The 16,067-nt window shown below is 32.9% G+C and overlaps 1 protein-coding gene across 1 annotated transcript; it reads left to right on the forward strand.

Annotated features, from left to right (window-relative positions):
* The first annotated feature begins 7,287 nt into the window (after positions 1-7,287).
* LOC131951257 (uncharacterized) lies at positions 7,288-16,002 on the forward strand. Its single transcript, XM_059313612.1, has 22 exons — positions 7,288-7,326; positions 7,919-8,099; positions 8,387-9,620; positions 9,826-9,869; positions 9,973-10,076; positions 10,211-10,393; positions 10,833-10,924; positions 11,008-11,108; positions 11,267-11,382; positions 11,496-11,693; positions 11,844-11,927; positions 12,086-12,241; positions 12,677-12,860; positions 13,005-13,085; positions 13,186-13,300; positions 13,540-13,622; positions 13,740-13,811; positions 14,168-14,338; positions 14,588-14,666; positions 14,753-14,820; positions 14,905-15,030; positions 15,265-16,002. Exons 2-21 carry the CDS (start codon positions 7,955-7,957, stop codon positions 15,027-15,029), a joined length of 3,435 nt encoding a protein of 1,144 aa, XP_059169595.1. The 5' UTR covers positions 7,288-7,326; positions 7,919-7,954; the 3' UTR covers position 15,030; positions 15,265-16,002.
* Positions 16,003-16,067: the final 65 nt, after the last annotated feature.

The raw sequence follows: 16,067 nt of genomic DNA on the forward strand, positions 1-16,067 counted from the left end.
TACAGAAAGGAAATTGTTTACATAACAGAACAATACAAAATTGTAATTAAAATGTAAAAACAAGGTAATTAAAAAGTCTAGTGACAATTTTAGCGCAATTTCCTTATGTTATCTAAAAATAGCTCTGTCGTAGCGTAAATCAAGAGCAGGGTTAGTAAAACCATTGATTAGTTATTAAAACGTTTTTTATAAATTTTTTTCAGTATTTTACATGTTTTATTTACAATAGAGTTACATGACTAAAAACCATTGCGCGCCTACTGAACGTGATGGCGCAGCCATGGAACGCGATGGCGCAGCTATTGAACGTGATGACGCGTGTGGTGTGGTTGGAAAAAAGGCCTACTAATTCGGTCCAAATTTTAATTAATTCAAAATTTTTTTGTGACCGAACGAAAGGATATTTTTGAAAACTTTCTTCGGCAATATTGTTCTAAATTATGGCAGGAATCGATTGGTGCATGTTTCAAGTCGCTTAGTGGTCTGGTTGCCGAGATATGGGCAAAAAACTGCATTTTTTCTAGGTTTTTTGGCTTTTCCGGGAAATCCATGAAAGAAACCCGTAATTTTTATGGCTTTTGTTCATCCTCGTAACTTGCTTAACATAATTGCTTTTGGAACTAGTCATCGATATTGCTTCGTTGAGGAGGAGATACGACTTAAAGCCCGGACACACATTCATCCATACATTCATACATTCATCCATTCATTCATCCATCCATTCCCAGAAATGACGAGTTAATAAACGCAATTCTCCAGAATGGAAATTGCGCTAAAAATAAAAATAAATAAATAAATAAATAAAAGCTACAATTAATGCAAGTTAGTAACAGCTTGATTAAATGACGATTCAACAAATATTCTGACACCTCTCAAATACATTTTGTAGTCACACGGGAAAAGGTCAAATAAAAACTTGGAGCCAGATGCATGAAGGCTAAACGTGGAAAACATGCGCGAGGGAAATAGTGCAGTGATTAGTGTCATGAATCATTAATATTATGAGCGGATAATTGCGTGTAATGCAATAGAACATTTGCAGCGTCAAGACTAACAGGCCGTGAGAAGCTGTTGGTTTTGAAATGGCTAACTAAATTTTCATTTCATAAATAATTGTTTATTTCTCAAGCGAGTAATTAGTTTAAAAGAAGTTTTGATTGGTTTAAGAAAAGCTTTTTTTGTAAAAAGAAAATCAGTGTCATAGCCTCTTTGTTCATAAATGAGAATTTTAAAAAAAATATTGGATTTGTGTAAGAAAGGCTAGTTTTTTTTTTATTTAAAAAAACATATCATCTTTGTTCTTACATTTAAGAAAAAAATTGATCCGTCAAAGAAATTCTAGTTTTTAACGAAAACCTGTGTCGTCATACCCTCCTCGTGCCTGAGTTGACGAGAGCTGACAGAAGAGATTATTTAACCCCCAAGTGCAGGTCTCCTCCCACGAGCAAACTTTCAAGCTTATCTCGCCCAACCCTCGGGTTTTTTCGAGCATCTCCCGTGTTTACGTTACACCAGACGCAGTTGTTGTTGCACAACGCAAATGAGTTACGTCCCTTCGGTGGGTTGCGCACCTTGACAAGTTTAACAACATGTCTATTTGAACGGTAAAGTACTGTCACCCATCTTTGTTTGTAACTACTGGTTGGCGGGGAGATTGAAAATCTTTTTTTTTTTTTTTTTTTTGAAAAAAAAACGGTTTAGGATTTTCCTGGCTGTAGTGGTAAAATACAGGGTGGGGGTATAAAGTGTGGTCGGGGGTGCGCAGGGTTACAGGGCCTCTGATGTTATTGATTATTTTAAATGGAGCTTCTGAGATGTAATGGTCGGGATTCTTTAGAAACCCCAGCTAGAGTTCATTAAAAAGGAAATAATGGAGTGAAGACATCGGGGGAGAGCCCGGGGCAATTAGAGGCTTGTCATTCTTCTGGTTGTTCTAGCTCGCACTACCCGACGCCCCTAATCTCCCTCGCAGACATAATTGCCATTATGTCCCAACATGAAGAGGATGCTGTCACGGTGGGGGGGGGGGGGGGGGAGGGGGGAACTGAAGAGCCGATATTAGCGCGGGTGGGTCGAAAGAAAAGGTACGGACCGATAAACAAATAGGAAAAAAATGGCTCATTGGTTCTGTGGGGGCCGACACTCGTACAAATACGTTATTGCCCTGCTACGGGCTTAGTGCGAGGGCTTGGTGCTGAGGACAAGGATGAGGCCGATGATTGGAAAATGGCTCAATTTGGTGGCCTAGGAAATGGTCGGCTCTCAGCTTTAAGCCCTAGTGAGATTAACGTCATCAAGATATATTTAAATATAACATTCTATATATATATATATATATATATATATATATATATATATATATATATATATATATATATATATATATATATGTGTGTGTGTGTGTGTGTGTGTGTGTATGCGAGGAACCTCTATATATCACCCACTATTTATTATATATACTGCATAATATTTCAATTAAAAAGTACAGTGATATTTACTTTTAAAGTCTTTAGTTAAAATCTATTAGCTAGTACGTCTTATTGCATGTAATAGTGCAGATTTACTTTTACAGCCAGCAAGTACAGAGCTAAGTAGCACACTGTCTACTTCCTCACTAAAACTTCTAAGTTCAATTCAACTTTTATTTAACTGTCATTCCCCCCCCCCCCCCTCCGCCCCTCTTTCTGACCACCCATTAGGACACGTGATTAATTTCCTGGTGATGACTGTAATAAAATGACTCGTCCACTTCTCGCTACTCACCACCAATGTGTTTCTATTGGTTACTGACTCATGATTCGTGACGTCACCTCATCGTGTTTGCCCGTGTGTATGGTTTGGTTTCGAAGCTTGGAAGGTTAACTTTCTGGTTAGGTTAAAGGTTAAGTTTCTGGTCAGGTTAAGGGTTAAGGGTTAAGGAATGGTATGAATAGTTAAACAGTTTAGTCATATAATTTATAGTACTGGTAGATAGACTTTTATGTAAGTCTACAGGTTAAGCGTTCAATTATGAACTTTTTCTAGGGTCCCGACAGTGTTTGGGACAGCGTGGTCGAGCACTAGAGCGCTCGACTACTAACCAGAAATCTAGTTCGGATCTTGGATTCGCCTCCAATGAGTACTTGACAACTGGTAGAGAAAGTAGAGTCAGCTTACAATAGTATTGATCACACTATATCTACACTATTTGACATGATTACCAAAACAGACGAACTCTTCTTCCTCTGCCTTATTGACCGTCAGATGGTAATTTTTTACCAACTTTCCTTGTAAGACTGTGTTTACTAATTTAGCGTCACCCTCCATAGCGACGCTGCTTCAAGCAGAACCCGTCAACTCAGCAATGTTAATGTGTTTCCGGCTGAATAAGAAATCACCGAGCTAATGCGAAGAGACAAAGGAAAACCCTTTGACATTAACAAGACGTCTTTAAGATTCCATAAGACTGCCAGCAGCATAAGGAAAGCACTGGGTCGTGCAATCACAGTGCCACTTGCCGCGCGTTTTTATCTCCCCTTTGGGAGGAGTGAGAAAAAAAAATAATGCATCGTTTTTGACAAGACCACACCGGAGTATTTACACTGGTTGGGACCCCGGTTAAGATTAAGTCAGCGCTGGTTACGGCCTGGGGAGACTTTTTACACCTGGCTTATCAAAAAACGTCATGCCGCACGACAGCCGGCCCACAACACACGAAATAAACAATGAACGCGAAGGCAAATAAATAACTTTTGGGGGTTGCCAGATAAAAAAATTTTCCATGCAGACCAAAATGTCGGTTCGCATTTTGTGCGTGTCAGTTTGAGTTAACTGGTATTTTAATCATTTAGTAATGGAGTGTAATACCCGGGGAGTCAGAAGGCTAGGAATTTTGACATTAGCATAAATGCGTGCATATCCGACTCTTCGACTGTTGTTATTAGGGGGCAGATGAATGCACCGGTGCATTAAAGCATACGGCAGTGTACAGCCGATGTAAAAACAGAGTCGTATTATTACGTTATTAAATCAGCAGAGCCGGTTCCTCGTGTTTAATGCCATGTAAACTTGCCATTTAGTTGGAATAATTGTCAGGTTCATTTGCCGATGCATGTTGCGTACACAAGGCAGGTGTTGATAGAAACGACACGTTCTCGTTCTATGGTTGACGTCACATGTGTTACACAAATGGGGCGGGCGGAAGGGGGATGTTGCTAGTTTTTTTTATGTGAATGGAATACAGCCAAATATAACATGCTAAATTAATGAATAAAAACGTTATCATAAAATGTGGGTACTTATACCCACCTGTGTCAGGCATATTTATCCAAACAATAACCAAACCCTAATCCTATGTCAGTTATAATGTAAGGCATATTTATCCAAACAATAACCAAACCCTAATCTATTTATACATTACTTTTGTTTAAAGTTTTTTTACCCACACTTCCTCAAAAAAAGATAATTTAGAATTTTCGTATGTAAACGTAAACGTTTGCTCCTTTCAACATAAAAGCGTACAAAAATAACTCTAACATTTGACAATTTTGATATGCTGGATGGGAAGCACTGAATTTTCATCAACACCAATCTAGTCATCATAATCTAGTCACACCACAATGTGGATATTTTGTTACTCTAGGCAGCAATTTATCAAAGTAATATTGTCTTTTGTGGCTCATATACTATTGATATTAAAATGTACACATGAATGGAATTGCTGTAACTTTAGCCATTTTTTTTTTTAAATTTGGGGTCTCAACTAATGACCGTTTTTAATGTATCTTTCAAAAAAAAAAAGGTAGAATGTTCTGTAAATTTTATTTTTGAGAACTGAAATAAAATGTAAAATATATTTATTAACTTCGCATCATGTGTGAAGAACAGATGTCCGAAAAAGGTAATTTACAAGTATGGTCAGTCTAGTTACCAAAAACAGTGCCATCTACACATCTTTTTACTTGATAGAAAGTTTATTCAAGGTGAACTCAGTGAACTGATTAAGTCTCCCTATAAGTAAAGAGCAATTAAACGTTCCTAATCCATTCTAAATATAGCGATTGGAGTATTCTGAGAACGCGCGGACATCTTGTAGACAAAGGTCCTCCCATGTACATGTGAGAACTTGAAACAACTGGTTTAGCACCATACACACTCTAGTGATCTCTCCCTTTAAAGGGTAGAGCTAATATTCTAATTCAGCCAAACATTCGGTTCCGTGTGTGCCCAGAGACCATTCGGTATTTTAGTCTGGTTTAACATAGAAATGATTTATTTAAACCCAAAAGTTTCTCGTTTGCATGCTGTCTGATCAATACGAGTCCAGCTTAGAAAATAGGTCAAATGGAATAATTTTAAATAATTTTTTTTTTTAAGTAAGAAGAAATGTTGCTACGTGGTTTTCGGGTGAGAAAGTAACTCGCTAACATTTCGGTAAGTAGAAAATGAAATAATGTCCAGCCATTATGTTGTTGAGCGAAATCTTCTTGTCTGCGGCAGATGTGAGTCACCGCGAGTGATCCACGGAATGGCTAATTTAGTTGTCACTCCAGTCACGTGACCGCGCTCAAATCGTCTGCAAGGCACGCCAAAGGACGGTATTTATCCAGCGCCTTAGGCTAAATAAGAATGAGATCGCAGGCTTCACAGTTCCTTCATGTTTCAAATGTTAAACCCAACTTAGCTGGGTTCATAGCTTCTGCGTGCTTCAACTGTAAACCCGACCTCGCGGGAAGGAATAGTTCATCCCCATTGAACAAATATGATGTCATTGTTGAAATAAAATAAAATCACGGCCATGACTTAAGTAGGGAAGCCATTCTTCTAATGAGGGCCGAGCCCTCCCCCCCCCCCCCCCCCCCCAGCTGAAACATGTTTATTTAAAATCGGCACGCAACTATTGCGACATCTGGCCATCATCCTGCTTTGTGTCCCGATCTTTTTTTTCTTTTGCCTAATTTGTTTACATGGGAAAATCCCCTGCCTCCCCCACCTCCAATTTCTACATTTTTTCTTGTTTCCTCAATACCACCCCCCTCCCTCTTTCATCTTCAACCCCACCCCTCCCTCTTTTATCGTCAACCCCACCCCTTTAGACAAATGATGAGGACAGTTGGGTTCTATATGTTGTTGTAAAGAACAGATAAATAATACAGTCCGCAGAGGGAGAAAAATCTGGACATTTGTCTTCTTGGATAAAAGGCTACAGAAATTAGTACATACAAATCAAAACGTCTGTAATTCCATAGGGAAAAGATGGGCTGCACGCAATATGTCAAGCACTTTAAAAGGCTGGGGGGGGGGGGGGGGGTACAGTCGCTTTGCGCCGTTGGAAGATGTGATTTGATGATGTTAAAGTAAATCAAAATTTAAATAAAACAGAGATTTGACGATATATATATATATATATATATATATATATATATATATATATATATATATATATATATATATATATATATATATATATATATATATATATATATATATATAATTTACTAATTATTAAAGTTCTTGCATCGTTGCTTAAAATATATTTGGGATATGACGAGGACAAAATGCAGCTTTAAAATGTCACAATAAAAAGTATTTGACGTATTGTTTTTTAAGCAAAAAAACACAATCAAATGTATGAAATTTATAACTTCACATGCATCTTCAACATAAGATAAAGAGTTAAGTATTGTTTAAAATTATGTTGGATGTTCAATATCTGACTGGAAGTGGCAGATAGCCTTTATGTGTCTTTATTTTTAAATATGCAATAATACAGCATGCATTCACGCATATTATATATATATATATATATATATATATATATATATATATATATATATATATATATATATATATATATATATGTATATATATACAGGCACCATATTATATATACATATATATATATATTTATATATATAGGCCTACATACATGCATAGAAATAAATAGGCTTATATTTAGGAAAAATTCTTGATTGCCTACATTATAGCACAAATAATGATTAAGTTCGTTCCAACCTACTGCAATAAACAACGTACTTTAATTATGACTGTTGTTTAATTTTATTTTTAAAAGGAACGAACAAAGCAATGCGTAAAAAATTCTCTACACTTTTTACATTTTTGAAAATAGCTGGATCTATTATTCACTGTATTTAGATTAGCAGTAGACTAGTAGCGCGGTAAAAGTAGCTCAACTTATTACATTAAATTAAAATCTATAATCTATATCTACTTACAATCTGGCAACAAGTCAGGGGAAAGTACTACAAAAATGTCGAGATCAAATTGGGTTTCTTAATTACGTCCCCTAGCCGCAAGAAAATCTCGTTATCCGTACATAACATATTGGTAGTAAATTTTAGTAAATTCTAGATTCTAGATCTAACTTTACTGTTACTCTTAACATTTTGCCATCTAGAATCTATCTAGATCTAGATCTAAGTCTAGATATGTAACAATAATTAGATCTATATTGTGAGTGCTAAATTTAGATAACATTACAAGTTAAAAGTCAAAGTAAAACTAAAATTAAAAACGCTTTACAACGCATAGTCGTCTGCTAACTTAGACTTAAACGGTAAACCTTACTTTGATTTTTGATTATTAAAAAAAAAAAATAACTTAAGTTTATCTATCTAACGAGATTCTAGATTTAGTCTAGATTCATTTAGATCTAGATTCTAGATCTAGTAATCTAGATTATATTGCCTAGATCTAGAATCTAGATTCTCCAGGATTTTTTTTTTAGTTTTAGCAAGATCTAGTACTAGTAGAGTCCGCTCTTAGAGCCCAATAGACTACACTGTAGTCACTACAGACTAGATCTAGATTCTACAGCCTATATACACAATTGACACAGTCTAGATCTACACATTAATAATATAATTATAGATCTAATCTACATTTTACTTCTTTTTTTTGTATTTTCCTGAGATCATAGGTGCCGCTAAAGGTATTCTGAATAGTACTATTCAACATGAATGAAATTATAATCAAACCAGTCAAACATCCACCAGTAATCAAGCAAAATTCATTTTTGTCAGCTGAAGCTCAAACCACTTTAGAGCTATTGGAAAAGAAGTATAGTTTCCTCATAAATGAGCAGAAAAAATTGAAGATGGGTATATACATAAGTTTAATGTTCCAATCAGTTTATTAAGCCTTAATTTAAGCAAATGTCTTAGAATACATATTGTCATTAGGCCTAGACCTCTTAAAAATGATAGTCCTATGCTGTTTTGATATCATGTTAAATATATTTAAATTAGGCCCTTATATATTCTTGTTTATTTAATGTTATTCGGCAGGATTACATTTACTGCTATATTTAAAGAGTAAAACATGTTTTTGAAGTAATTGCTTTTTTAGAAATTAAAAAAAAATTAAGTTGTATCTTGTATTTGAACAGATCCATCCCACTATTACAAGTCCATATATGCAGCAACTTTCAAGAAAAGAGATTCTAACCCTGTTAGTCTGCAGGCTAATACCAGGCATTCAACTAGTCATACAGTCACACCTGATGCTTCACAACTTACTGAAACAATCACAAAATCCCATAAGACGATTGATACCAACTTTACAAAATCTGCATTTACCACTTCAAATGTACCCTGCAGTGGAAAAAGTAAGGTTAGAAACCACATCAATGTTCCTGTCCTGTTGACTGAAGTACTGTCTGACATTAGACCAACCGATGAAGAGATAGCGCAAGACATTTTTAAGTTAACTCAAAATACAAGAGTAAATAGTCCTAGCATGGACACAGAAATATTTCTGCATAACTCAGTAGAAACAGATTACAACCCAAAGAGGCATGATTTTAACTCACTTGATAGTCTTGTAAATGGGAACAACAGTTTTGAAGTAACTTTTATGCAACAATTAAATGAAAATTTAAAACGAAACTTCAATTCTAAAAATAAAGAAAATGAATCCAATATAGCAAGATGTTTTGTACCTGAGGAATCAAATGAATGTCACTCAACACCAAACCAAGACATGTTTAACTCAGTGAAAAAAAGAGGCCATGACCTAGCTGTTTTCAACAATGAATCGCCTCTTCTCTTCTCATCTAGCAACCAAGAATCTGAGCACATTCAAATTACTAATGAAGGAAAAGTAAATTGCAAAAAACAGGTATTTTTAATAAATGCAAGCAAAGATAATGATATGGCTGTGAGTTCACCAGAAAAGGCTAATTTTGATTTACAACTTTCTGATATTGAATTTTCACAAAACTCTTGTCATACACTGGAAATGGATGACAAAAGTTTTGGAGACAATAAAGTTAACACTCCTGAGTCTATTAATCATACCAGTAAACTCAACATTCAAGAGCCAATTTTCCAAGACAATAAAGTTAACACTCCAGGATCAATTTTTCTTACCAGTAAACTCAACATTCAAGAGCCAATTTTCCAAGACAATAAAATTAACACTGGAGAGTCAACTTTTCCTACCAGTAAAGTTAACCTTCCAGAGAAAAGTACTCCATCTATCAAGGCTAACAATCTTGAGTCACCAATTTCCTCCTGCAACTCAGAAAATAAAATCTTCTTCAACAACATGGATGAGAGTGAGTCACCATTTATTGAGGATCCTAAAGATGTACCAAATGTCTTCACATGTAAGAGAAAAAGGTAACAGCTTTTGAGAAATAATAGCACCACTGATGCCAATTTTAAATGGTTAAAAGAATTTTTTCTTCATCTTCCAATCAGTTGGAAGCAGGGAATTAAGATAAATAGCTAATGGGCGATAATACTCTTGGAATCATAAAACTTCATTATATTTTCTATTTATAGCTTCATTAATTGTTATGGTTTTGTTTTAATATTCTTTTAGGAAAACACTTCAAAAAGCCAAACAGGAAGAACAGCATTGCGATGGTATAAACATTTTTCAGTTTCTCAACTAGCTACATTTTTACTGATAAAAAAAAAACAATAGTAAATTTAATTTTAATTAATATTAATTTTTTCTTTAAACAAGGCTCTTCAAAAGAAGTTTCTAGATTAGACCTGAAACAATCATCTGCTTCAACATTAAAGAAAATAAAATCAGGATTTAAGCCACCAATTAAAGTCAAGACAGTGGTAAAATTTATACCTATGTAATTGTTTTATTATATTTATCTCCCCCTTTCTTGAATGAAGATCTTACACTCATGAATCTACTCCAGAATATATCTGTATCACTCTGAATATTACTACACATAAAAAATTTTCAGGAAGGTCCTAAAACGAATGAGAAATCAACTTTAGAAGTACTGAATTTCTCAAGCTGGAGCATTCAACAGCAAGAAGAATTTCTGGAAAGTTTATTATCTTCTCAGTGCTTAACTCTAACTATGCTATTCAGCAATGGTCAGGCTTTGGTGAATACATTCTATTCGGCTGCCGATCACTCTAAGGTATGCTTTATGTTTTGAAGAAAAGCCCTTAAGAATTAATATGTTTATTGTTAATAGTTTATTAACATAATATCTTAAGTTTTATTAGTTAAGACTAAAATCTTAGAAATAATTATAGTTTATTCTATTTGTTTTAATATTCAGCGCCTCCGTTTACATTTTTTGTTTTGTTTTTGTTTTAGAAGAAAACACTCTGTCAGGTTGGTTTATTTTTGTCTTTAAATTATAATCTCTCATTTGTTCACTTTTTTTTTAACTTACTAATAAATAAATGTTTTTTTTTTTTAGATAAATAAAACCTCATTACTAAAATGTATTATCGTGTAAACAAATTACAGTTTTATAAAAACTTGTAAGATTTTTTTTCAATATCTTTTATTGTACGACATAATTGAAACATGATAATTTTAGTACATCTTAATGTTTATTTATTTTTCAGCCACATTTAAAAAGTATTGTGATTATGACAGAAGTTTCACAACTGCAATGTGTTGCTATACCCATGAATGTCAACCTTGATGAAAATATCAAGTAATTTTGTTTTTTTTTAGTATTAAATGTAATTATCGTTTTTTCAAATATCCTAAATATAACAAAAAAACTTTTTTTTATAGAAATATTTTGCTACAAGTAATGGCCTCAGAAAAAATATGCAAAACAATCTGCAACTTTAAAGAATTTATAGTGGAACTAAATTCACTGTTTTCACTTGATGGTAATCTTTTTATTTATCAACAATCTATTTCTTCTTGTCTTTAGCCAGTGATCAATTTTATCATTTAAGATTTATTTTAGCTGGTTTTTGTGTATTATTTGTATTGTATAATTTTTTAACTTTGGAAACTTAATGTTTAAAATATTTCTTAATTATAGCTTATGACTGTGCAAATGTTGAAGATCCAGTTATAGCATCCTGGGTTGTGCATTCTGAAAATCAGCCTCTGAGTTTTTCACAAATTTGCAGAACTTCTAATTTTGAGTTTGTGTATGTAAGTACTAATATCTGATTTTTCTATCATTAAACAACATGATACATAGTTAATTTTTTCAAATGACGAGATCTGCATACTAATGTTATTTATTATTTTATGTAACTTTACAGAATGAAAGGGAATGGCTTCCATGTTTTCAGTTTACACCAAATTTAATGAAGGCTTTAAGGGTTAAGCTCAAGAAAGATAACTTATGGACATTATTCAAAAGTATTGAAATGAAGTTAGTTCCCATTTTATCCTGCATGGAATTGAATTCCATCAAAGTTGATACTGAGAAATTGGTTGGTTTTTCTGAAATATTAAAGGTAAAGTAAAGCATTTTATTTTATTTTCACTCTAAAAGCTAAATTTTTTACAGAATACCATTGATGACTTTAAGCTGTTTCATTATCACATAAGTTATTAATTGCCCTGGAAATTCAGAAATGTCATACTGTTTTGTTAATATTACATAGTGCAAGTTGAACAGGTTAGAAGAAGCAATATACACAGAAGCTGGACATAGGTTTTGTCTGAATAGCCATGTTCAGTTACGACAAGTAAGTAGTAAGTAATCTAATAAATTTAAACAATGCCACTGCCTATACTTTTCTTGTTAACATTCAGTTAAAGTTGGACAAATTTAGATAGTGAAAAAAGCTATTGCTAAAGCATTATAATAATTCTTATAACCCTTTTATTTTTAAATTTGAATTAGGTTTTGTTTGAAGAACTTCAGCTTGATAAAAAACTTCCAACAGATAAGAAAATTATAAAGACCAGTTCATTTCAATTGAAATCTACCTGTGAATCTAGTCTTACTGTGTTGGCTAACTACCATCATTTACCATCTCTAGTATTAGAATACAGACAGGTAAGTGTCAAATATTTTTTTAAAACTTGTTGCAATGCGTCTTTAATACAATTTTCAACTCAAAGATCTGAATTCAAATTTGTGTGAGAGTGTGTTGTATTTTGTTTTATTCAGAAAAGCAAATAAACTGAAAGTGAAAAAAATATGAGAACAAAAAACAGTTTTAACATCTGGATTATTTAATCATCTTCACTAGCAGTAGTATCTTTGACCTGTGCAATGTTTTATGCCATCTTCAACAATATCAGAACTCTCTTTTGTTAAAAAATAAATAAAAATCAAAGAATGATAATTTTTAGAGATCCTATTCTAGGTATACATTTTCATGATTATTGTCAGTTTTGAATGCTTGTATTGTATCTCCAGGTGTTAAGAAATGTTCAATAACAAGACTATCTAAACAAAGTATATTTTTATGTTTATTTATTCCCCAAGCTTCAGAAACTGAAATCCACATATGTTGATGGCATTATAGCTTGTGCTGTTAATGGCCTGGTCAAGACACACTGGGATCAGACAGCTGCTGCTACAGGTCGGCTTACCTCATCACAACCTAATTTCCAAGCTATTCCTAAAAATGTTATTTCCATCAGTGACTACAAACCTAATTACATAATAGGTAAAACTAAAGTTTCATAACACAGGATAATTATTGATGGATTTTTGTTTAAACAGTGAGTAAAATATGTCTTAGTTTCAGAGCCATTGATTTTTAATTGTAGTATGCAAAGATTAAGTTACATTTTTTAATATACATTTAAAGGATTAAAATCTTCACAAAATGCTGTAATATATGCCAGAGAACCTTTCATAAGCAAGCCTGAACATTCATTTTTAGCAGCAGGTGAATCTAATCTTTTAAATTTGTATTTAAGTAACTAAAAAGATTTTTAATACCGAATGAAACTTCTGTGTTTATTTCAAAATGTGCTTTCTTATTATAGATTTCCAACAAATTGAACTAAGGATTCTATCACACCTTTCCCAAGATCCCATCCTTTTAAACATTTTTAGCCAACAGAAAACAACTGACATATTTATCTCCCTTACATCACAATGGTAACTTTGTTGATTTAGTTTCTACTTAGAGTCAAGCTTGAATGTTTTCTGTAGTTATTTATTTTTAAGATATTGTTTCAATCATTTTGTTTAGATATCTACCCTTAAATTTATAATATAAAGTTATAATATAAATTATTTTATATAATTTATTTTGTCATTTTTTAAAAAGTGTAATCTTAATATGTGTCTATAATCATATATAGTCAACCTATGTAAAAATTGGGATTTCCTTTTAGGCACAACAAACCTCCAGAATCTGTTACTTCTCAAGAGAGGGAAAGTACCAAAAGAATTGTTTATTCCATTGTATATGGAGCGGGTAACTCAATAGTTATTCCAACAGTTATTAAAGATTAAGATCAGTACATTCAATAGTTATTAACTTCACAGTGAATTAATTTTATGCACTTATATTCTGATTTATTAATGTACACAGGAAAAGAGAAGTTGTCTGATTACTTAAAAGTAAAGCCGCAAGTAGCAAAAGATATAATGAATAGTTTCCTATGTGAGTACTTAACCTGCATTTGATTACAATTTTATTTTCCACTCATACTAAGCAGACCAAAATTTAAATAAACAAAAAAAAATTATATGATAGCCACTGATCTTTATTCAGTTTCAAAATCATAAATTTTTCCACAAATAATTTATTTTATTACAATAAAAATGACTTCGTATTAAACTTATGTTTATGCAGCTATGGCTGTGATATTTTCAAAATGTAAAGCAACAATTTATACTGTGAAAATGGCAGTACATTTTTTTAAAATGCATCATCATAAAAAAAACTAGCAAAAGTATTTTTTAGTGCAGCTACAATAAGAAGAGATTTTTGTAATAAACATTTCTATTTCATTTCAGTACAGTTTCCTTCAATAGACATCTTCATAAAAAAGTGCTGGTCTTATGCACAAGATCACGGCTACACAGAGACAGTGTGTGGCAGGAGGAGATACTTCCCCCACATCAACCACCCATCTCCAGTTCTCAGGGCACAGGCTCAAAGGCAGGCTGTCAACTTTTGTGTCCAGGGTGTGTTACACCACAAGTCTTGTCAAATTAAAAACTACATTCCTGCTAGGCAACAGAAAGCTTAAAGTTTTTCACATAGAATTATGTTAGTCAAGTTTGGGCTAGCTTTAATCTGTTTGTGTGGGTGCGTGGAAGGGGATTAAGGTAACATTTATAATAAAAAATATAGATATTTTGTAAAGAAAATAAAAATTCATTAAAATTTCTGTTTATTCCAATATATACTGAAATGAGCAATATGTCATATAGGTTCTGCTGCGGACATATGCAAGCTGGCCATGATAGCAGTAGAGAACAAGCTTCAAGCAAAGGAGCATTTAAATACAAGGTGGGGCACAGCTCATAAAACATATCAATTAAATCACTGTCAAACACTATACATAACATATGCTAAATGGCTTTCACCATTGCTAGGTTACTGCTACAAATTCATGATGAACTTGTGTGGGAGGTGCCTGATGAGCATATAACAGAAGCCAAAGGTATTTTCAAGTTATTGTTTCGAGTGTTCTTTTTATTTAATTTATGGAATAGTTTTAAGAACAAGATGCTAAATTTATCCTCAGAGGTTATTCAACAAACAATGGAGGATACACAAAGTCTTTGCGCACAATATTGCAATCTCCAGGTTCCTCTTTCAGTGACCATCACTAGAGGGAAGTCTTGGGCTCATCTGGAACCATTTGAATGAGGTCAGTTTTCTGAAGGGATGACCATAATTGATGCAATGTACTGCTGGGTGGTCACTGCTTGTGAGATGGGTACATTTATATGGGGGGGGGGGGGGGTAAATAAACTTGTTGAAACTTGTAAGATAATTACTTAAAACCAAGCAATCTTTTTGGAACATTTTAAAAATCTTTTTATCATACAACTCAGTTAAAGAGATTCTGGTAAAATACAATCCTTTGTTACACCTCTTTCAGATAGCCAGTGCCACGTTTTGTTCAAATAGAGTATAGAGATGATATAACTCAAAACATGCTGTTCCAATTATACCCATGTTTGGCACCTATACAAGTTTGTGAGTTTTTATTTTTTACATCATACTATTTCAGTGGCAAACTCTAAGTCATCTGGTGGGTGAAGAAGGGTGTCTGACTTGAAGTTGCCAAAATTGTGTTATGTTATTTACAGATGACAACTAATGTTTATACATGTTTAACTTAAATTATTTCAGTTGTCATGTATTTTGTTTAGCTTACATTTAGCAATTGCAGATATATTTACAGGTAATAGAATACTAAGAATATATTGGGTAAACATTTAAAAATGAAGTCATTACAAAAAATTATTTTGGAATGGATATATAATCAATACAACTTTAACAAAAATGTCTTATATTAAAGATTACTTAAGTGAAATTATGACTACTTCATAATGCCATAACAATACACCGGCTAGATTGTAATTTATTTTGCCATTTATGTGTACATTGTTATTAACTTTATAATTGTTGATACACTTGCTATCTATTGTTAGTGGAGGTTTTGGAAATGTATTGGCCATCTTATATATAAATATTTAGTTGACTAAAACTTGAGGTTGAAACATTTATGAATAACTTTTGAAAAATATTTGAAGTTGTTTCAAACTTAGGTATTTTAAATGTTTGTTTTTGCGAATAATTTAAGTGATACAATTGTTTTTATTTATGAATAATAATTTTCCCATATAAATATAGTCTTATGTGTATTTGTTGGTTAATGTTATAAATATAATAATTTAT

This window comes from Physella acuta, unplaced genomic scaffold (assembly GCF_028476545.2).
Source record: "Physella acuta isolate Inbredline_101_S28 unplaced genomic scaffold, ASM2847654v3 ptg000805l, whole genome shotgun sequence".
In the NCBI taxonomy this organism is placed as follows: domain Eukaryota; kingdom Metazoa; phylum Mollusca; class Gastropoda; family Physidae; genus Physella; species Physella acuta.